The sequence below is a fragment of the Poecile atricapillus genome, chromosome 3 (assembly GCF_030490865.1).
Source record: "Poecile atricapillus isolate bPoeAtr1 chromosome 3, bPoeAtr1.hap1, whole genome shotgun sequence".
NCBI lineage: Eukaryota > Metazoa > Chordata > Aves > Passeriformes > Paridae > Poecile > Poecile atricapillus.
The window spans coordinates 46000656-46024771 of record NC_081251.1 but is presented as its reverse complement, the minus strand read 5'-3'; the positions used below and the strand labels follow the sequence as shown (position 1 = coordinate 46024771).

The window sequence follows — 24116 nt, the reverse complement described above, 5'->3', positions numbered from 1 at the left end:
CTACCCCAGAATGCTTTCCCAAAAATTAGTACTCATGTCTGTTTGTAGAGACCCAAGCAAGGCTTATTCACCCATTTTTATAAAATCTAGGAGAGAGCATTTTCCCAGACACAGCCCTTTAGATACTCATGTAATGATTGAACAAGTCCCTAAGGAAATGGTAGGTGAAGTCTGATTCTCTGCCCCACATCTCCCACAGGAATGAATTATGCCCCACCTAAAATTTGAGCCAACAACCATATTAAGTAACCACTGCATGTAATACAGAAACATCCCATTTGAGACAGGACCAAATCTCCAGCTTCACTCACCTTGTGAGGATGTAGTCAGGCTTTTTTTCCTCTTCTTGCTCTGGTACCTCTCCACACAGACTCAGTACAAAATGAACTGTACTCAAGCTATCCCCTGTAGCTGGTTTTCCAATTTTCCCTTTTAAAAAAAACTGAAAATTGCCCTTAAAATTTCAATGGTGGAGTTGGTCTGATCTCCATAGGCAATTTCTTCTAGGGCTCAACTAATTTCCCTAATTACAAGGTGGAAGCCAAGAAACACTGGGTGGCCTTGAGTCACTAAACTGCAAGAAATCCCAGGCATCTGAGAAGATTGGGTCTTAAAAAGACACAGTAGAACAAGTGGGATCTTTTCTGTTAATGGCAGGAAAGTGGGCAAAGATCTTCTGGATTCTTCTTCAGAGAGGAAGGCGGTACCTTCAACAGTGGGGCACGTTATGGGGAGAAAACAAGGTCCCCACCTGACAGTGGGAATGTTGTCCTGGGATGCTTGGCCTGGGAATTTGACATCACAGGCACAAATCCATACATCCCAACCAAATATATTATATATCAAATTAGATATTACCCAGAGACACTAATAACTCAGGTGTAAGCCAATAGTATCTACATATATATACTGTCGTTTTTATTAAATTTAGTTATTTGTATGTTTTATATGAGTCTTCCTGACACAAATATAATTTTATATTTCTTTACTTGTCAGCTTGGCAAACCTTACAGAAGACATTTCTTCTAAGAGAACAAATTAAAACAAGTCTAAAACAAGCCAGTTACTGCTCAACAGCCTGAGTGCCTGCCAGCAAGAAACAAATTGATGAATATTTAGCTGTGTCAGTAACAGAAAATTGCAGATTGTCAGAAAAACTTTTTTTTTTTTTTTTTTTTTCCCCCTGGTGATGTCAGCTTTACAATAGTAAAGCCAAAGGTAGAGCTGGCAAGGCTGAAGTTATCAGCATTGGAGGGTGCTTTCAGGGCAGAGCATAGGAACAAGGATGATTGCATCTCCTAAGGCAGAGGAAAGGCTGAGAAAAATGCACAGACAAAGCAATACATCCAACTTGCTCTCCTCATCCTCCTCATCTCACAGGTGAACACATGCCTAGCTTGACAGCACCAAATGCAGGGACCCAGTGGTGTAGTGTCCATAGCTCTGGAGTCTTCCATTCAAATGCTCTTCTGATGTAGATCACAAATGAGTAGTTTTCCAGGCAGAAGAACAATTGTTTCACCTCTGTGTTCCCTGGAGAAGGGCCTGCTTCTTGACATGAGCACCATAAGGACCTTCTAATATGTCAGGCTTTTCGCTGTTATTTCCAAAAGGCCTTATGAGGTAGAAATATGGGTTTGAAATACAGTGCTAGGATATGGAGAGATTTAAATTCAAAATTATAGGTTAGGTCACTAGCTAGAAGTTAATGAAAAAATGAAGCATTTTGAAGAGATGAAGGTAGCTATGTGGTCTGTGTAGGGAGGGAAAGAGCAATGCCCAAGTTGAGCTTCAATACTTCCGTGTTGATATATGTGCTAATTGGTAGCATCCACCTTTTATCTAATCAAGGAGGTGCGTGTATGTGTGTCATAGAAAATAAAAATTGATTGCTCCCTTCTTTGGCCACAAGCACTGTGGCATGGTGTGCTGTGGCTGAGCTCAGCCTTTGGTTCCTCTTCTTGGGAATACTGGAGTAGGGGGTTGCTGTCCCTAAGAGACTGCTTGTCTCATGAACATCCGTATTTGAACAAGGATAAAATGCAGCAAACATCACTTGCCACCATTAATAAAGGCTCTCAGTGTCTTAAAATAGCAAGAAGACCTTTTTTAATCCAGAAAGTGTTATATTCAGCTGGAGATAATTTAATGGTAAATTACACTCTGACAAAGAAGAGTTAATCACTGACCTCAAAATTAGCTGTTGCCTAGGTACCCCTGTTCAGGCTGTGTTGACATTTATGTTGTGCAAACAGAATGCAATACCAGGCACTCAGATGTATATTTAGGGCTTTAAAAGTGGTCAGTTTTCCAAAGTGTAATGTGGTGCCTGTGACTGTGAGTTTAACGGTGGAAATGTTGATGCCAACTGGATATCATTCAGATCATTCTATGGGATCTCCTGCAGATGCAGTTCTCAAAACGTTGTAAAAAACTCAAAAAAAAACAACTAAACCAAAAACCCCAAACCAAAAAAGACCCTCCACAGCATGCTTAGTTGAGGAGAAGCCATCCTGGTTAAAAAAAGATGTAAAGACGGCTTAAGCAGCTAAGATTCATACAGTGGAAAACGAAGTAATGTCATTAGCATGGCTTCTCAGAAGACACACCACTTTAAATAATTTTTTTTTCCCTTTGTTATGGGGTCAGACACCTCTCTGGGATGGGACCAACACCTCTATGCAGAAAAATACGCTTGGATTTCTCCAAATTGTGTGATTTGGTACTGCGTGACACTAGGCATTTTTGTGACGTGGTGTTAACAAGATGTACAGGGTCAAAAACTGACTGGTTGTCAGATTGCAGCAAGTGGCTGTAGGGGGAAATCAAAGCTTGTGCCTTCATTGATGTCTCATAACTATTATTACTGTTGCTGTTGTTGTTGCTGTTTTCTAATAACCTGGCAGGCAGTGGTGGTGGTCAAAGCAGAGGGCTCCTCACCACCAGGTCTTTTGTACCATGTCACCTTCAAAATTGTGCCCATTGGTTGTGTGCCCCTTTGCCATCCAGTGAGGGGACTCTGTGAAAGCACAGACAGTTCAGGAGCAAACCCTGCCTGGCATGGGAGAGCATGATTTTGGGATCCTTAGCTGCCCTGCAAGCCTTTGTTCCTCGGGTGGGTCTGGGGGCCTGGGATTTTTGGGCCAATGGATCACTGGGAGGTGTTGAAGGAGCACTATCTGCTCCTGCCACCCTGCCTGCTCACTGCTCATCTCCTTGGGAACCAGCCCCAGGCACACACTGATGTGCCAGGTGGGGCTTGCAAATATTAGGTGTGAAGATTGGTTCATTTGCAAGCTGGGAAGATCGACAATTCCTGATTTGCACTTCCCAGCCTCAGGATCTCCAGCTGAATTTTTTTGTAGCCTGCTTTGAAAAAAAAAAACCCAAAGTTTTAGAGGACAAATCCAAAGGTCTGCTCTGATATTGGCCGTAGCACCTACTTCTGCTGCACACTCTTTAGTCAATAGTGTGTGTTCCCATAGCAACAGGAGGAATTAATTTAATGGCATTATTAGGCCTTATTTACATGCATGAACACACACACCTGCATGCCGTGCACAGAGAGAGAAAGAGAGTCCTACTCTTCAGGAAGATCCCCATGAGAAGTCATTCTAGTACATGAGGTTCACAGAGGCTGCAAGATCCTGATTTTTCACTTTACAGGCACAAACCCAAAAGCTGACTGACCAGCCAAAAACAATTCAGCAGCACAGCCCCACAACAATTGGGCCCAACCTCATATCAGTGATACAGCTGGGAGTGGGGATACCACCAGAGGAGGATGGAAGACCTCTGCTCTCGTTGTCCACCCCTCAGTGCCACCTCTCGCCAGGCAGGGGGTCCCAGAAGGGAAGCAGAGTCCCTCTCCCTGTGTGCTCCCTGCAGAGGGTTGGATTTGTGGCAATATTTCTGTCCCATTCACGTTTCCTCTGTACTGTGGGAGGACGCTGCACACTGAACTTCACTGTGTTTTGCCTGCTTCATCCCACACCTGGGGGCTTTTGGACAACCTCTGTATCATCAAACATGAGTCAGTGATTTCCATAAGCCCTGAAGCTTTTCTTGTTTATTGACCTTCTGCTATTTGCAGTTACACATTAGCCAAATAAACTTCAGAGAGAGCGTCACTTCTCTTTGCATTTCAAAACACTGGCACTTTACATTAAGGTATCTCACAAAAATCTGTTAATTGAGGAAAAAGACAACACATTTTTGCTCAGATACCATTCTCAAATGTTTAGTAACTTTGGTATTTAAACTAAGTACTTCAGAAAACCTTGTTGTAAATTCCTTGTGGGAGTCAAAAGATGTAAAAATCCAGATACTTTGTAAGAACTCTCCAAAAATGATGCTTGCTATCTTTTTGACATTTAAAATGCTAATATGGCTTTTTCTCGTGTTGATTATTTAAAGGCGTAGAAATATTTATTTTTAAATGCCCAAAGAGTTAGAGTTGATCTCTAGTTAAAGACATTTTGCAGATCATCAAGATCAGACAACATTCTAAATTAATTTGGATTCTTAAGGTGAAAATAATTTAATCTTTGTTCATTTATCTGAAAGTATCCAGTCCAACTTTAGAGATGAGCCAGTCTTGTGCTTCTACACATCCCCACAGGCCAGGTGCTGCCTTGCTCTGTGAGCAGGGGAAGAATTCAGATCTGGGTTGAAAAGCTGATTTTCAGGGAAGAATCACATAGTGTATTTGTAATGATGTCCTTTTTGCTGGTTTTGAGTTCATGCACAGTGTCAAAAGTAAGCATAAGCTTTTTTTTGTGCACCGATAGCCTTCTAATGGTGTTTTCTTTGTTGATTATGTCTCACCTTCATCTAACAATACTCAGTGTTAAGCCACAATTTTGTTACTCTAGCCAGTAAGTGATCTAATTGATCTACTCTGTAATCATGAGGATACATGCCTCTAGTATGGACCTGAACATTATCAGAGTTGCCAGTCCAATGATGCTCTCCTGGGTTGCATTAGATGCCTCCATTTCTAACACACAACTTCATTTTTATTCCTTCCCTGGGCAGCACTGTGGACTTTTTAAAAATCCTGGAAGTGAGCAGCTGAGTGACTGTGGAGGCTAGTTGATGAGAAAGGGGAGGAATGTGACACAAGGTGACTGGCACAGAAAAACCTTCTGTTTGCTTAGCAAAAAAGCACATGGCCTTTTTACCCCAATGAACCTCTCCAAATGCAGGGGCTTCTTCTTGACAGCATGGATGGACATTCATTGTAGATGGACAACCAGTGCACCCCTGTGCAGGGATTTAGTCCTTCCCTCATAACCCATTGCCCTTGTTCTTACCAAAGGAGAGAAAGAGTGACAGGAGCCAATGGCTCTTCCCCACCACTCTCACTGTGGTGAGAGGGAAACCTGTGCTGTGCTGCCCCCGTGTTTTCAAGGCATTGCCTGAAATTCTGGCACGGGGATAGCTTGACTTCCATCTGGGCAGCAGATGTCAAGAGAGAGCAAACCTCCATAGATGCTCTCCCATCACCTGCTCCCAGACCTCACCTGGCTCCTTTGTGCCACCAAGTTCCCACAGATCACAGCTCAGCCATTTGCAAAGTTCAGCAGAAAATCAAGTTCTGAAAGTTTTGCTGCTTATGGAATCAAAATTATTTCAGATCATATTGTGGGGAAGGAAGCAGAGATGTGGAATTTGTTTGAACACTGAAGGAACTCCATAAAATAAGTCTGCTGTACCAGTAAAGCCCCACACAGGTACCACCACCTTAACCACACTGTGAAGGTGTGGACTCCAAACCTCTAAACCACTTAGGGTTTTAAAGCATCAAGCCCTAGACTGCAGATTCAGAAGTGTTAATAAACTATTTGCATGTTCTGGGTGAGTGGAAATAATGGCCTTATATATATTTTAAACACAGAAACAGACACAGGCTCATCAGTTTTTCAGGCCAGGGCCATGGATGTCACCTCTCCAAGCAGCTACATAGAGGTACGTGGAGCAGGGATTTTGGGTCGTGGCCATCCCAGGGCAGGTTTTTCAGTGGGTTTTAGTCTTGCTGGAGGACATGGTCACTGAGTAGCTCAGCACTGGCTGCACCAGGAGGGGAGCAGCAAATCCTCACTCAAGAGCACCTGTGAAATACCAGCCTGGCCCAGCTGTGGCTGCAACACCCTCATCTCCTGAGGGTGGGGAGTCAAGATACTGAAGCAGAAAAGAAGGAACCCTCTTCATCAAAGCAGTGGATATGAATTTGCCTTTATTTTGGTCATTTCTCCAACCTGCTGTTATGCTTTATGTCCTGTCTGAATTGAGATTTCATGCTTGGAATTCATCCATGCTCCAAAAATATCCAGATACAGAATGAAAGTGAGTCACCAAAAATCCAAGCTAAAGAATTTAGGAATGCATTTTAATTATTGTTAGCATTAATTTAATGCTAACTACAATGCCTTTCATTTCACCATCATTTATTTTTAGCACCAAAACACACAAAATACTCTTTTGAATTTTGAATATGCAAAATTCAAAAGGAAGACCAAACTGAAACCAACATGATTTAGGTTATGATATTATCAATTCCTAAATATGTTTGAGGCTCACAAAGTCACAGGCAGGGCACCTGAAAAACCCAGAAAATTAAATTGCTGGACACCAAGAATTGAGGTGTCATCAGTGCTCAGAAATAAATTCAGTTCCTGGTGAATATAAGGCAGCATACTGTGAAAAGGCAAAGCTGCTGAGTTGTAAAAAACTGTTTGCAGGTCACTTTTAAAAAACAGCTCTGGTCATGCCTGTTTCCAAAAAATCTACTTTTGAACCTGATGGCTTAGCAAATAACCATCTGATATCAAATATCCCTTTCAAAGCCTTGATGCTGGAACATGCAGTGCTGATATGGCTCAATATAAGCACTTAAATAAAGGTTATTATTTCCAAGCCTACGATATTAAAAAAAATGCATCAATAGGGCAGCTGAGTTAAAAAGATGCTGAATATACTTATTAAATGCTGATTCTGGTCATCTTTTCCCTTCTATTTGATAGCTGCAAGCCTGTTAGTCCCTCCCTGCTGTAACAGTGCTTACAGCACCTTCCTCAACAGCCCTTCAAGGGAAACCATGCCTCATTTCCAGGGATGCCAATGCACCCCCTTCTCTTACAGTGCCAGGGCAGTGCTTTAAGAACTGGGCTTCAAAATCAATTCACACAGTCAGCTTGGAAAAATATTAGTATTTTGTGGCCTAGTCCATCACTTCAGTGCAGGTGAAATTTTGATCAGTTGCTTGATCCCCTGTTAAGAAATAAAAAATAAGGAGAATCCTCGTGATATTGTCCTTTCATGTATTTGCTGCAGTCAGCAGCAGCTGCAAAGGTTTTCTTTGATGCTTCCATCCTTTGAAGCTCTCACTGCACACTGTGCATTGCATTAAGTGCCTTTGAGGTCTGCACCTGGGAGCACTCCTGCCTCTTTATGTGGAAAATCACCCCTAAAAATACATGCATGGTGTTCAGGGAACCCAATCCATGCCAAATGCAGCTGTTGTGTGGCCTAGACATTTATTCTAATGGTCAAAATGGTCAAATTCCCTTCTTCCATTTGAACAGGATTCAAAGCAGGGTATGAAGAAAAAAATATACTTACTGGCCTGGCCTTCAGGACCATGTTGTGAATCTTCGGAATTCAGATAGATTTTGGCCTTCTCTGTAGTCATCTTCAAGTTATTTTCAGTCAGTTTGCGGATGTATACACTGATTTCAGTCATGACCCCAGTCTGCTGGATTTAGGTCAAAGAGCCACTGAAATCAGTATAATTGCTAGCACATAAAGGTGGTCAGAGGAGTATAAAGAAGTCCCCCTCTAAGGTGTTCCCATTGCTGGTTTGGTTTCATTCTCTCCCCTCTCTCGAATTTTTTAAAATACTTGCGACTGAAGGACATAGCTGAGTTCTTTCCCTCCCAGCACCGGAGAGGCCTCAGCCCAGGAGGCTGCCAAGTGCTCTGGCCCTCCATCAACAAAGCACTTAAGGGTGTGCTTGTTTGTAGGTATTTAGGCAGCACCATTGACAGAAATACCCATAGTACAGAGCTCTCAGGATCCAAATCAAGGCTACATGACATGTGGTAGATCTTAAAATGGCTTTTTTTTTCCTTTTCCAGCAATGATGCAGGACTCGCCCAAATGAACAAACAGAACTCTCCCATTGAAAGGCTGCCCATCTGGCTCCTCTCCTAAGAGTGCTAGGGCAAACAACACAGCTTATCTAATTTGGATTATAATTATATAAACACATTAAAAAACATATTATATTACAGCATAGTACAGGATAGTCTATTGTAATACAGCATAAATATAATATCTAATATGTATGTGATATAAAAGGTGGACCCTGTCTTCCTCATGGCAGACAGTAACATACATTGAAGCAACAACACGAAGGCAACAGCAGCTCTTTAATTTCTTGCTGTTCTGCCATAAAAAAACTCAGCCCAAAGAGTGAAATTCAGCAAAGGCGTAGCAACCAAAATCAGGATTCTGGAAATGGTCAGGGAAGCAAAATGGATGTCACTGCCACCTATGCTGCTGCTGAGAAGAGAGGTGGAAACACAACCACAGTCTGAGATGCATGTGCCTTTGAGTGTTTCATAAATCTGCACAATCCTGGGATACATTTCAGAGGAAGATACACAAGGACTGTGACATGTTGCATGCTCCGGTCATTATAACGCCTGTGTACACTGTGTACAATGAATGATGGATAAAATGTCACAGATTCTGTAGGATAAACACTCTAAAATAAGCACATTTTCAGCTCAAAATAAGTGAAAGATAAGCCAAATTACTTCAAATTCAAACCAAATGCAGGTCAGTATTTTCCTATTGTGTAATCTTAAAAAATAGATGCAGTTCCTGTCATTAACTCCTGATGATTCATCCTTAGCCTGGACTATTTCTTCCTGGGTTCTACTGACATTTCCTACAGTGATGAGTTGACTCTGCCTGGACACCAGTTGCCCACCAAAAGCCACTCTATCACCCCCCTCCTCAGGTGGACAGGGGAGAGAGAATACAGTGAAGAGCTCATGAATTAAGGACAGAGATACCTCAGTGTGCCCCAGAATCTGCCTTCCTCAGCAGCACATCCCAGGGACGTATGGGGCCAGCACTGCTTTGCAGGGAAATAGAGAACAGCAGGGAGATGTTAAGACAAAAGTGTGTAAACATGTGAGTAAAAGCAAGTGAGTTGTCAACACCAGGCAGATGAGAAGAAGCCATGGTGAAAAAAGGAAGGGGAGAACAATTATACCACATTCCCGCTGGAATCTGAAAACCAAAAAATCCCCAGAATTGGGGTCCCTGTGTCAGAGGATGTCAGGGAAACATGTATTTCACACTCTCCTTGTGTTTAGTTGGAGCAGAAGGTCACACCTTGCAGCACCGTTGGTTGCTGTGTGGTCTGAAGCAATAAAGACCAGAGCCATGGACCCATTGACTTGGTGCTGGCCATGGACCACCTGAACAGACTCTCAAAATTATAGTTTGAAAGTCAACAAAATTTTCAGTTGTCAACTGAGGGAGAACAGGCAGCTTTCTTTCACCCTGCCGTGAAAAGCAGTGCCCACGGATGCAGCACCTGGACTCTGGGCAATTGGATTTGCTTCCTTCTGGTTCCCATGTGGGCTTCTTCCCTGCCTACATCCCCACCTAGGAGTGGTGGCTTTGGTATCTGGCCACTGTGCTCTGCCCAGGTGAGCACAGAAAAGAAATCATTTTCAGATGGCAAGGTAGGAAGAGAAGAACGAGGTGAGAAAGCAAAGTGCACAGAAAGCAATGACTGGAGAGCTGTGATTCTGGCCAGGGAAGAAGCCACTTCTTCTAAAAATACCTTTCTGATGGAAATTGATTTTATTGGTTGCATTTCCTAGGAAACTAAGTAAATGAAAGATAGGCTTTGCAATGTACTCTTTCATTTATTCTTGCCTAATATAGGTTGAAAGTAATACTTTTACTGCCAGCAAAAGACATCTATAGTCTGCAGAATCTTCAGTGTGTCACTGGAATGATGTCCCTGGTTAAACTGTAACCTTGCTGCTGTTAAATGTGGTGCTGCTGTACAGTGTGAGGAAAACACTGTGTATATACAGTATGGCTTAATTCTGCCATATATCACAGGTTTTAGAAATTTTTTATGCTCACATTTTAAGCCTGATGCTATTCCCGCTGAACTCAAAGCAGTATTCCCACAAAGCTCTCTGTGAGAAAGACTTGGCACTAGATATCAGTGTCCTTACAAGTGAGTTGTTTGTGATGAGGTAGAGACCAAGCAATGTGTTCACTTTCCTTCTGCCATCGGGTTTCCAGAGTTAAAACTCCATCATAGCCTTTGTAGCTGCAACCTCCCTTCATGTTGGTGTCATTTGAAATGAAGTATGTTCTGCCCAGACTGAAGTGAGAGTGACAGTTTTTAGGCACATTAAAGCAAGTAGCAAGTCTCCAAACCCCCCTTGTGGTTACTGGAAGACTATCTGAAAGGGAGACCATGGAGTGTAGCATGCCAGCATGAACAAACTACAAAGCAGAGGAGGGAAAAGGGAACAAGGGAGTGAAGAAGAGAGCGTGAGTGTGAGGAAGCTTAACAGCCACATTGGCAAGAAGCAGAGTGTCAGCAAAGAGGATGTTTACAGTCTTGAAGTCAGGATTCAAAGACCAAGTGGCTGGCATGAGTCTGCACTACAGCCCCTTTGGATAGAATAAGGCTGAGAATACAGAACACCAGGACCAGTTCTCAGCACAGATGTGCTCGTGCTCCTGCTCATGCAGTTGTTGAGTTACAAACAGGACAATGCGCAAAATGACCCAGAGTGAAAATGTATGTTCTAAAATTACATTGCTTTTTAGTGACTAAAAAGCATTGGCAATTTTTTTTTTAATCAGTAACAAAAAAGGAACTGAGAAATAGTTAAATATTCATTACATACAAATATTAAAGCTCATTAATTTCTTTATAGGGGTGTTGTGATTGCTCCATAATTAGACGCTGAAAAACGTCTTATGTGTATGAGGAATGCATATGTATCCTTCCCAGAGTTACAGCACTTACACTGAAGATAAATATTCTTCAGGGGATTTACAGAATAAGCTAATAATCAGCTCAAGGTAAACATTTCCTTTGAAAAAATTCTTACTGTACCAAACACTCTGTAATACTAACAGTGCTTTAATGATATTTTTATTTTGCACTGGAAAACTAATGGTCTAACATAAAATAAACCAGTTCAGTTTCAGGGAATTCTGTGGGAAAAGTGAAGCTCTTTCAGAATGCCTCCCACTTCGTGCTGTGACCAAACACAAGCTGGCCCATCTCTGTTGCCTGTCCCTGTGTGTTGACACACAGCTGTGCAGAGATGCTCAGCCTGGAACACGGTGATATCCTTGAGAATCCAGGCAGGGTCTGGGAATGTTTTCCCGTCGTCTGCGGGAGAGGACACGCCGGTTCCCTGCGTGTGCATGGGGGTGAAGAGCTGACGGAGATTTCAGTGGACAATAGGAGAGAACTGAGACAATTGTGAGAGACAAGCCTTTGATAAAGGGGGAAAAGAGACACTCTGTGTTTATGTCTCCTCAGGGTTTTTCTGAATAGCCTCTCCTCTTATGAAGTGATGAAGTGGCCCTAGAATGGTATTTCGGGACCGCACCCTCAGCACGCAGACCCTGCTGCAATTTCAGTCAGTGACAACCTGTTGAAAGCATGGAAAGGATTTTAGCTGCCTTTACAAACTGCAAGCACAGCTAATAGCCAAATCACTGAAAAAGAAAAAAAAAAAAAAAAAGAAGGAAAATATCAGGGGATATAATCAGAGACATCTAGTCCCAAATGTGCAGTCCAGAAAAAACAATGAAGGAACAAACTAATGCCTAGAAGAAAAATTAGCAAGAAACACATCCTTGACTAAACTTTTCAGCTTCACATTTGCAACTATAGACCTGTAAGGAGAAGAGATGTTTTGTGATTGCTCAGAGCAGGAATTGGGACCCTGTGCTCAGACCCATGATACTGAAGACATGCAGAAAGATCGATAAAATCAACAATGGCAATGATATGCAGAATGAAAGCAGGCAAAACCCCATGTATCTAAGTTATAAAAAAAGAAATCTAAAGGGGACATCTGCAAAAGCAACTAACCAATGCAGTATTTGTGTTACTACTGTATGCTCTACATTTAATAAACAGGAGTATAATAATTCACCAACGTCTAATAAATGGAGGAGATGAGTGGTGATGATTAAAACAGACCAACAGATTCAGTGATCTGGGGGACACTCAATACTGAACATCCAAAAGCAGGATGAGCTAGATGAGGGTCAGGTAGTATTCATATGGCAGATCAGTGAAGATTCCTTATTGTGACCAATTACGTCTGATCAAAGAGGCCAACAATTCATCTTCAGGTGAATGACACTTTCCTGAGCTTCAGGCAGAGTGAAGCTCTCTCAGAAACTTCCCCATATGGCTTTTGCTCAGCGGGCTGCAGTGCAAACACTCTCCAAAACTAACATTTGAACGGAAGGCATTTATTGAGTGGGAAGTGGATTATTCTGTGGAGTCTCTAATGGTATAAATGTTACTCGAGAAGTTTGTAAGAGATTCAAGCCAAGGCAGCAGATGGAGAACATGCTGCCAGCAGGCAGAGGAGAAGCAGAGCTAAGCTTTGGGAGTCCCAGGGGAGTCAAGGAGAGTTGGTCCCTGCATGAGGCTCCTGATATGGGTAGAGAGGTCACCATGACCCATCAGCAGCAGAGACAGACAAAATTCTGTTTTGTTCAAAGCCAGTGATGATTGGCAAACTTCGCTAACCTTGAGCAGCCTGTTCTCTGGCCTGGCTGGTGATAGATCACAAGTCCCATCTACCCCTGACAACACAGGGTAGCCCTGAGGTGGCACACGCCCTTATTTTAGAGAAGTACTGTACCAGAGGAGTACCTAGCTGTGTCTGGAGACAGAGGTTAAAGCCATAAAATTCTTTAGTAAAGGACCCTATAATATAGCTGTTTACTTATCTCATAGCTCTGCCAGGTTTATAAAGGCTACCAAGGGACTAATCTAATTTTAGTTTTTTAAGTGCAGGTGTTTTGGCTAAGCCATTTGTGTATGTTCCCCCAAGGAGCCACAATGGGGAGAATAAACTCCTGCAGAGGGGTAGCTTCTTGTCCCCCAAGATATGACTCACCTCTTGAAGTCCCCCTCTCTGTTTATTGCCTACCTGGCTTTGATGCCACTGCCACCAGGTAAGGGGGACGACACCTACACCTCCAGAAAACTGCTCTGTAGGTTTCATGCAACACTTAACAGGACCTGCCTGCTAGATCAAAATCTGATCCCCTAGGTAGTGTGTCCAGGACACAGCCCCATCTCCCATGACATGCTCAAAGTGGAGAGCAGTGAGATGAGGCTGAAGCCTTGGGGGAAGCCCTGTGTGCACGACTTGGTTACAACAGCATGTCCTGAGGACATTGCACAGGGCCAGCTGGAGACACTTGTTAATGAGAATCCTGGTACACAGAGAATGAGAAATGTGACCTTTGGAAATTCAAATCAGGCTTTGCACATGTGTCCTCCAAATGACTGCTGTGACACCCATCAGGGCTCATGTGGATATGGGGTGTGTCTCAATGGCAGGCTTGCTGCTTGTTTTCCACGTGCTGTGACTCAGCCTCCTCCCTGCCCCAGCAGCTCAAGCCCGTTGCTCCACGTGTCCCTGAGCATGTTGGGCCATGCTCACACACTGAGCTGGGCTCTGGGAGTCCGTGAGCTCCGGCTCTGCACCCTCAACCTGCCCACCCGGCCAACAACGTGCGAGCGAGTGCCGTACACAGCTCTTCTGCAGTTCCTAGCAACTAAATTGCAGCCTCCCTGCCAATCTGCTCTTCCCTGTGCATCAGCTTGCCTATTCAAATATACCCCACTGGTGTCCAACCCTCTCTTTTCACCCAGATGGCTTCAGCTCTTCCCTTATTTGCTCTTTTCCTTTCCCCTTGCCTCGCTGAGATGCATTTCAGCTCTTGCTCACCCCTGGTACTAAGCCCACTGTAAAGGATTGTGAGTTATGTGGTACAAGGGAGACCAGAAGGAAAAATACCTAAAACCCTCCCTTAGGACTTACTGTAGAAAGGTTACCAGAGCATCTGGGGAAAAGGATTTTCTACCAGGTAACTGGTCTAACTCTTCCTTAAAATCCTGCCTCTCTTAGGAAAGGTTTTCTGAGTGGTCCCTCTCTTGTTAAAAAGGGAGTTCATGAGCCTACAAAATACCCTTGTAAGCTGTGGAGGAGAAAAATAAAAAAATCCCTCAAAACATAGTGTAGAATCTTTAACCCAGCATCAGGATTTGTAGCTTAGACTTGTAAGCATCTGAGTCAATTATCCAATAGTCTGATCTGGGGAAAACCCAGGAAGAGAGTGGCACAGGGTATTTAATTTTATTATGGGAGAAGTTATTATGGGAGTTCTGGCCTGCAGAGAATGTCTCCATGCAAGGTTCAAATTTGATTGAGAATCAAAATCTTATAACTTTCTTTAGTTTCTCCTTTTATTTTCTCCGCTTTACATAATCCACATTGTATTTCCAGGGAAGTAGGTGGAAAATCAAACAAGTTAAGAAAAGTTACATTGTCTCATTGATGGCAACTTGGAATACATCAGTAATAAAACAAGCAAGACAGTGGATTAGAACTAGAGAGTTTTACTTCAATATATGAAAATTCCAAAAGGAGGAGATGGATATAGTGGGAAAACTACAACTTGTGGCACAGTTATGTGTGAGAAAAAGGATACTGAACCACAGATGCTGGAAAAAATCAAACAGTACCAAAAAATCTGAAGAAAAATAAGGGAAATAAACAAAAGATAACCCCTATTAAAAAAAAAAAAAAAGTACTTGAGCTGTTAGGGAATATAAAATAAGAGAAATAAGAGACCCACCACATCTGTATCTCTCTGGAAATGAGAGGTGGCTATTGCAATGACTGAAAACCATACTGGGCTTTAGTGCTGGCAGCACAACTCACCTGGAATGGGGAAATACAAATGGAGCATCAGAAATGATTCATATCAAATCCTACCTTGATTACACTATCTCTCTATGATATAAAGATGAATGTATTAAATAAAAAGGAATATAAATGTTCTAGTCAAACCTTGGGTCATGCAAAGAGCATGTCTTTCTGGAGGAACAATACAGAATAACACTAAACATTGTTTTTCATGCCTTTTCTCAGCACTCTCTTGCTTGGTTCCAGCAGACAGATCAGCAGCTGCAACAGGGTTTTTTTGTAGCAGGTAGATTTAAGAACTCCAGAAGGGGACTCCTGATTATCAGTATTTGCAACTTTTGTAATTTCAATGTATGACTTTTTATTATTAATATTTTGTAACTTTACACACTAGTTTCACATTACTTCTAAATCACCACCAAAAGTAACAACTTTAATTAAGTTTTTCAATACATATAAGACAGAGGGAGGCATTTGGAAGCCAAGCACATTGTATTTTTCCCTATCAGGCTCTAGGCAATCACTTGGATTGAAACTATGCCAGCAAATGGAACACTCCTGTGTACATACCTCAGTTTTACCCTCAGTGAACTGGACTTGTTCATATAATTAGTGACAGGGTGAAACCCCTGTGGAGAACGAAATGATCTCCTGAGTGAAGCTGGTACTTCCTCTGACTGTAAAGCATGACTATTTGACACAGCATGTGCTTTGGAGTCTATAAAAGTGACGGCTGGCTCAAGTCTGTGAAAGCAAGAGAACCTTCCTGGATGATGTGGAAAAATCTCAGAAAGTCAGTAACAAAACAAAGAGCTGCTCTAAGTGTCACCCCAGAATTATGCACAGCTCTTTTGCTTCTTCCCCCTGGCAGCTGTGTGAACACTGAAAGGTCCTATTTCAGGACCACAGACAAGTCCCTCTGAAAAATGAGACAAAGAGAACAAAAAGTCAGTGGATTTTGCAAGTGGACACAAGACTCAGGAGGAGGGGAAACTACCAATGAAAATTGTGGAAAAGAACTGCTCCTACAGTCACAACACAAAGCTTAACTCTTGGACTGGCATCAAAATCCATTGGCACAGAAGTGGCATAGAAATAACCAAATCAGTCTTAATTTGACATTTGTGCTTCCTGATTCCACAGGAAAGAACCCAAAGTCACCATTTTCTAGGTGCACATTTTGGAACTGTATTGCAATGTAATCTTTAAGCACACTGAAATGAGCTAAATATATTTTGGAGGAAAAATCAACATATTTCTCAAATATTTCTTTTGTCCTAAAAAAAGGTGCTTGTTGTTTTTTTTTTTTAAGCTTTTTTTGCTTAAAGGTGTTTATTAGCACTTAGAAGTGAAACAGAGTACAATGTTACTCTTCAGAGCCAACATAGCTCACTCTTCATGATTATTCTTATTTTACACACTTTTTCTTCTGCTTCTGTAAGGGAAATATATGCATCTATTGAGAACTTCTAACACTCTTGAGAACTGAACCTTATTATCACAAGAATGGGATAAAGTAGGTGGATGCAGAGGCAGCACCTTGGGAGTCCTTCATCCAGCTGAACTTGTTAGATGGGTGATTGAGTGTATTTCTATTTTAAATAATCATTTATGTGCATTAGGCAGCAGGTCTGCTCAGACTGTTGAGTTTACTCAGGGTTAAGCTGGGAGCCTTGCTTTGTGCATTGACCTTTTTTTTTCTTTAAATAAGCCTATTGAAAGTTGACATTGGCACCCTGAAGCATTCCGAACAGCTGCTAAGAGTACACTGATGGTAGATCACACAAGCCACCGCTGAGGTGTCATTCAGCTCTCAGAACTGTAAACCAACCTCCTTTAATCCTCTTCTTTGAGGAGTGTCCAAACTGCTGAGGGCTGAAAGTATTTTCTCCTAGAGCTGTACAATTATTACTATCCCTAAATTTTGCAACATCATTAGTCACTGAAAAGGGAGTATTATCTTTTGACTTACCTGTGGGTAAGTGGTACACTTTCAAGGGTAACTTTTATGAATTACCAGTACCTATCAACAACAAAAGTAAGGTCTGTGATAAGTCTAGAAAACATTCCTTGCAATAGTTTAAGTGCAGTAAGGAAAGTGTGCACTTGTCTCATTAAGACACAAACTCCAGCTCTACATTTTTTCAAAGCAAGTATTTATTCCTTCTAATTATTTTCATATTGGGCAAAAGAATTCAGTATAGGTTTATTTTTCCTGAGGAAAAAACCATTAACAATTGCAATGAAGTAATCTAAAGTGACAATTAATTCTTGCATCTCCTAAAATACAACCATTTGGCTCAAAACAATTATGAAAAAAGAATGAACACCAAAATGCTTCTACGAGGTACAGTGTTCTCATTGACTGTATGCAAGTCTTTCCCTGAGACACACAAACTTGTATCACATGAAACCTTTCTTCCCTTTACCCACTGCATCTTTTCTTATATTAAATTACTAACAGAGGTGCAATTTACTGCATAAAATATTAAAATATATGCAAACATGTTTGCAACGAGCAGCCACAAATCTACAGTAGCTGCCTGAAAAGGAATTTACTATGAACACAAACATTTTCTCTATATCTGTTACATGCAGTTGGCTGCATCCCTAAAACAGTTATTCTGCTATTCCAGAAAATTCTGAAAGATGGTCTGTACAAGCTTGTGGAAGAAAATGTTTTTCGTCAGTAGTGCTGCTGATACTGTCAGTATTCTTCAAGGTAAAGGGCTACAAAGTGTTTGGAATTTTAGCTTGCAATTGCAAATAGTAGGACTCCTCCCTTCCTTATTTCTTTTTTTTTAATTTGAAAATGTTTTACTCAAAAGCCCAAAAGAACCTGTTTAGACACCTGCTGCCTCTTTACCTCTTAGCAATCAAAAGACATGATATGCAGTCTTGCCTAACCCAACTACTGCTTGCTCTTCCATGACCACTCCAGCTGATCAGGTCACTTACCAACACCACTTTCCCCAGAGACTCTAGGCTTCAACTCCAAGGCACCTCACAGGAGCACAAACACAGGGATGGGAAGAGTATGCTTCAAAAGGATAATGCCTGCCATAAAGAAAAATGACAGGATGGTTTGGCACTCTCTAGGTGTCCAAAGCCAGTAATGTGAAGAGCATTCCCTCATTTGCAGATGCAGTTGTTATGGGGTTCTCCTCAGACTCCTACTAGAAACCTGTGGTAATTAGCCACAAGCCATCTTCACCCTGCAGCATGTGGTACACATTCTGTAGCTACCAGCACCAGTGAGATTAGTTTTGACACATATTAGGGTTACAAAGTTTATTAGTGTTGATGCAAATTTTGATTTTGACATGTCACATATTTTTCACTTTTGCTTAAAAAGGCAGAAATTTGCAAGCAGTCATTCTAGCACTCACTTTTCTAAAAACCTCAAGAAATATCAGAAAATATTCTGCTGTAAAAGAAGATTGTTTTCTATCATGAAAGAAAGGGGAAGAAAACTATTCTCTTCTGATTCTTGTGTACAAATCACTTCAGTTTTATTATCAAACATAACAATGTAAGAAATTAACATAAAAAAACTAAAGATGCCATATTTTCTTTACCACAAATAGCTACATACTCTCTAGTAGCTCTGGCAGGTCTGATTATTCACTTAGTCTCTTAGGATACACTTTCAGCTAAAAAGATATTAAATAACTTTTTAAATCAGATATTAAACCACCTTTTCCCCTAAAGAACAATACAATAAATGGATAACAGTAAAGAATAATAAATAGAAAAGTTAGTAATAAATTCATTACTGCAAAAGAACAAAACTAGATTTCCTTTCTAAAATTATTTTTGGGACTTATCAGTACAGTAGATTTGGCAGGAGAATCCAGCTTGGATTTACATGTATCTGTTTCGAATGTACTCTCTGTACATGAGGAAATCATCTCTTCCCAGAAGCTGCATGTTTCCTCTTCCAGCCTGAATGTGTGCATGGAAAATCTCTATTGATTTCCTATCAGCTCTTGGAGGCTGGACTTCATAAATATTGTCTTGAGAAAAGGAGGAGATGGGTATTCTGGAAGAAAACCAAACATACAGAATATTTGAAGCTTTAGGTAAAAATTTTCCACAGAGAGAGAGAGGATTATTTCTTTTCCTTGAAATACACAGGAGAGTCAATGAGAGGGCAAGTTCCCAGTAGATAATTCATTTACCTAGATTTTTATCACTACTGCAGACCTGATAAGACCCAGCTTTCCAAGTAGGGTAATTAGGTAAGTTGTCATTAATCCCATTACAGAATACCTTCTCACTTCCCTTTGCCCTGCCCTCATTTCTTCATCCTTCATCAGATCTGCTACGGTCAGTAAGTATCCCAGCTAAAGTAGATCTGTGCCATGCACTATAGCAGATAAAAGAAAGACTTCATGGAGCTATCCACTTAGTAACAATTATAACAAGTGATTATACTCTGAGCCAACACAGAGAAAGGGTTAATTAGGTAAGAAATTTCCATCTAATTATCAGGAAACAGACAATTTATTATAAGCAACAGCACTCAGATATTCTTATGAAAATATTTTTTAAACCTTCATTCAACAAATACCATACTTGAATCCTAATGTACACATATTTTTGGGCTCAAAACTTCTCAGTTAAGAAAGAAAAGTGGCAACTTACTGTCAAAACTCACTATTTCATAAAGCAAACATCAACCAGCCCAAATGCAATGAAGATTCAGATATTAGTATCATTGCCATATTCTACAGAAGCCACAGTCATGACTCACTACCTGTGTGCTTTTCAGGATACAAAAAGTTATTTTTATGTGTAGAATTTCCTCTTTTGAAGGTAAAAAAACAAGTAAGAACTGGAACACTTAAGCAAAGGGAAACCCCCCTATAAATAAAATTCCTCAATAAACTTCTACTTGCATTATGGGCACAAACTAATATTTGACACTGTTTCTAAATGAGGAGCTCCATTATAATGACCAAAACCTCTTTTTTGCAAAATCCTCATTTTTCAACCTTTTATTTTAATAAAATATATTGTATTTTGGATGTTGCATCATGTGACAGTTCATTAGTCTTACTGCAGTGTGTCATGTAGGATAGACTGTGCCTAATATTTCACTACAACTGGAATAGAGTATATAAACCAAAAAGGTTTCCAAATTAAAGTAATACTTTTTCATTTTATATTTCAACTTTGTGTAGCCATACAGTCAGTTGATTACTCTTTGACAGCAATGACAGAATTACTTATAAAAGTATACTATTGAACTTGAGACAATAAAATCACTGGTCATCCACAGAGATTGGCTGCATACTCTAAAACATTTTTATTTATTTTTTTCTCAACAATGTGAGAGTTTCTTCTCATTATCACTTCTAGTTTATTTAAGGTAATTGTTCTCAGAACTGGTAAAAACATTAGTCTAGATGCTTTAAAAGTAGATTGCTTTTCAAAACATCCATAGTTCCTGCAGTACTTACTTAATCAGCGTAAACCATCCAAGCTGAGACTCTAGCAATGGCATTTGACACTAGCACACTGTACTAACTTATTAATGTCACCATCTAACAACAAAAGATGTCACTTACTCAAATATAACTAGTCTGTTTGGTCCACTAGCAAGTGGAGAATTAAGTAAAAGAGCAAAACAGAGCACTAAATTGATGCCTTCTCTATTGATTGGTTTCTAAAGATAAGACATTTCTGAAGCACTAATGACTCAAAAATCCTTTCCTTAGGTACAATGGAAGCTGGGCAGCAAAGTGCATTTAATTTTGTGCATTTAATAACTGAATCTCAATTTTCCTCCTACTTGCATCAACATGATAAAAATATATTGAAAGAACTGCATGTTCATGCATGCCAACTTTGATTAATAACCCCGTGTTAAGCTGTAACTATTTGTAGAGTGCTTGTATTATCCAGTCATTTAATTAAAAGTCATTTCTCTAACAAATTCATGTAAAAATCTATTCTACTTAATAAGTTTAATATCTTACAATAGTCATGAAGGAGAGCATGTTATTTATGACTTGGCTATCAGGTTTCCCTAGAGACCTGTAGCTTTATGGCCTCCCAGTGAAAATTACATAGATAGGAACATAAACTTTATGTCATGATAGACAGCACCCTTGACACGCCATTTTCATTATTTTCATCCCATTTGTGAGTAGGCTTCCTGGTGTTACGGTTTCACCAAGAGTATCAATGTTTCTACAGTAAAAGACACAGTTAAAACCTTCACTTATAATGAGGATGTTCCATACTTCCAAAGAAAAGTGCATGGTGATATGGATTAGCTCTCAGACACAGCAGTCACCAGGAAGCCACTGCATTTGTTTCAACACTGATTAGCTCTCCTCAAGTCTCTGAAGTATATCTAAAAAGTAAACAAAATGTATTTCTTCACCTTGCTTGAATCCTAAGCAAATATCCATGTGGATGATCAGAGGGCTAGAGTACCTCCCCTACAAAGACAGGCTGACAGAGTTGGGGCTGTTCAGCACAGAGACAAGGCAGCTCCAGGGAGACCTTAGAGCACCTTCCAGTGCATGAAGTGATGGGACAAAGGGGGATAGCTTTGAGCTGAAAGAAGACAGCTTTAACTTAGGCAGTAGAAGGATATCCTTCACTGTGAGGGCAGCAAGGCACTGGAACAGGTCATCCAGAGAAATTGTGTTTGCCCCATCCCTGGCAAGGCCAGGCTGGAGGGGACTTTGAGCAACCTGGTCTAGTGGAAAGTGTCTCTGCCCAGTCTCCAACCAGGGGGTTGGAACTGGATGCTGTTTAAGAGTCCTTCCAACCCAAAGCATTCTAGGACCTGACCTGAAGCAGAGGCACTGAAAACAGCTCAGATGCTAATGTAGGCACCAGCCACACTTTGGTATAAGGATGTTTAAGCATGCTCACACTCTTCTTTTTTTGCTACAGGGAACCAAAACACTCAATTCCCTTTTCAGGAAGGGAATAAAGTTTCTTGTACTCCTAGATAAATGTATGAAACACATTTGAAAAGGTTTTGAGAGTGTATTTTTACAACAGTATTATTTACATCATACCAAAATGAACACTAGGGAATTAGGGAATTAGGAACAGGTGCAGTGTGTCAGCCAACAGTAATTACACTATAGTACTTAGAGTCTCTCTTCATTCACATAATAATAGATTGTGCTAAAAGTGGTCCAGCTCTGTTTAGCTCTATTTAGCTCTAACTAAAATTCCATCATTTTTTTCCTTCATGGAATTTCTAAGAACAAAAAGAAGAATTTCAATATCCTTCCAGATCCTCCACTCAGCCTCACTATTATTTCACTGCATCACTTTGGTCCCTGTTCAAGTCCCTATATTTTATTTCTAGTCTATACTTACAGTTCCTAAATTTAAGCCAGAACCTTCTCTTCAGTATTTATACAATTCGTATTTGAATTTGTCAATATCACTGCAGAGATATTATAAAAATAAGAAATAGTTCTTCTTTTGTAGCAGCTTCATGTATTTGATCAAAATGGTCAAGTGTTTAAAATTGTGAAATGTGGGGTTATTAAAAAAGATTTTTTTGAGAAGCGTGGAAAAGACAACTAACCTAAGCCTAAATTATATCTCACTGCTCATATGAAACCAAAGTTTTAGACTGAGTGTTTAATTTTACTACGAAAAGAACTAGATTGAGTGCATTTGTATCATATATGAAGCAACCACTGGAGAATTAAATTTGTCTGATTTTTTTTTTTCAATTTAAAAGGCATCTAACATCAAATTAATAAAAATTAGTATAATTTCTCAATTTCTTCAAGAGCTCCTTGAGAAACAGGCACAAGCTGTGCCTCAGCTGCTGTTACTGAAAACCCTCCCTCTCTCCCTAATCCTGAGTACACTTATGTTCATTCTATTTTATCTCTAAAATGTTAGTATTCTCCAAGGAAATTCCTGATTCACAGCTGTAATTTAAACTCAGTTAAAAAAAGCTTCCTTGTTTCAGAGTTGAACAACATGCCTTTTAAGAATGGCTACATTTATGACTTTAACTAAAAGAACAATCTGTCACCATCCAAACAGTATTTAAACATTTTTAAAAAGTAACAGAATAAAACCCAAAGAAAATTTTTAAGCTGTCAGGGGATATACTGTAATAAAAAAGAAATTATCAGCTCTAAGATACCCTGTTTCCTCTCTGATCTGCACAGAGGAACATGTTTGTTAGAAGTGGCAAGAGAGATGATCTACATGACTTCAACAGGAGGAGTAACAGCAGGCACAGATTTGTGTGCCCTATGACTTTTACACTTCTACTATTCAGAAACACATGGAAATTACACTTGGGAAAAGAGAAAAATTAACATCTGACTATTCCAAAACCACCAGAATTCTGTGTAGGGACTCTCTTTAATATCTTCATTTTACAGACGCTCAGCATTGGGGAAAAAAAAATTATATTTAAAGGGATAAGAAAGGAATTATTATCTCCTACACTGTCTTACATGCTGGGAGATTCCACAATTACAAAAAAGAAATTGCCTTCATTCATAGAAAAAATATTCTTCTTACAAAATATTTTATTAATAAACATGTCAATTTAAAACATTCAGGCTTGCTCCCTCATATTGAAAAACAGTTTCACAGTTTTCCAATCTATTTTACTACTTTCATGCCCATTAGGCATGTTTTATTATAAAACTATGGGCTCATTTACCTACAAATGTGGTATTACCACTTTCATTGTAGCTAATACCAAGTGAATAAACACTGCTATCAGACAGTACTGTCTCTCACACAGCATTGCGTCTGTTTCATGTCATTCTTTCTTAGCCCAACTGAGACTCACCCACTCTCTCTCCCTGCTTAGGTATAAATGCTATGTTCAAGGCTTCCTCACTTCACCAGCACAGAGGGGTGGACAAGAGGCAGTGCAGGAAACAAAGTTGGGGCTTCTGTAAATCAATGGATTTCAGAAAAGTTTTGGCAGTTCTAAGAAGTAGCCATGCTGTTGGATAAAGGATCGTGTACCCCCAGTAACAGAAGTAAATAAAATCCTGCTTTGCCTTAGTGAAATTTTAAGCTGTCTGCAGCACAGGAAGATGTCAACTGGGAAAGTTGTACTTGATC

General features: G+C 40.4%; 1 protein-coding gene across 2 annotated transcripts in view; it reads right to left on the bottom strand.

Moving 5' to 3' along the window:
* Positions 1 to 18305: 18305 nt before the first annotated feature.
* FIG4 (FIG4 phosphoinositide 5-phosphatase) overlaps positions 18306 to 24116 on the bottom strand; it is a 51806-nt gene continuing 45995 nt past the window's right edge. For both annotated transcript variants that reach the window (XM_058836952.1, XM_058836953.1), the window contains one exon: positions 18306 to 19071. In XM_058836952.1, coding sequence (XP_058692935.1) covers positions 18894 to 19071 — 178 coding nt within the window. In that variant the 3' untranslated portion in view covers positions 18306 to 18893. The remainder of the gene's footprint in view (positions 19072 to 24116) is intronic.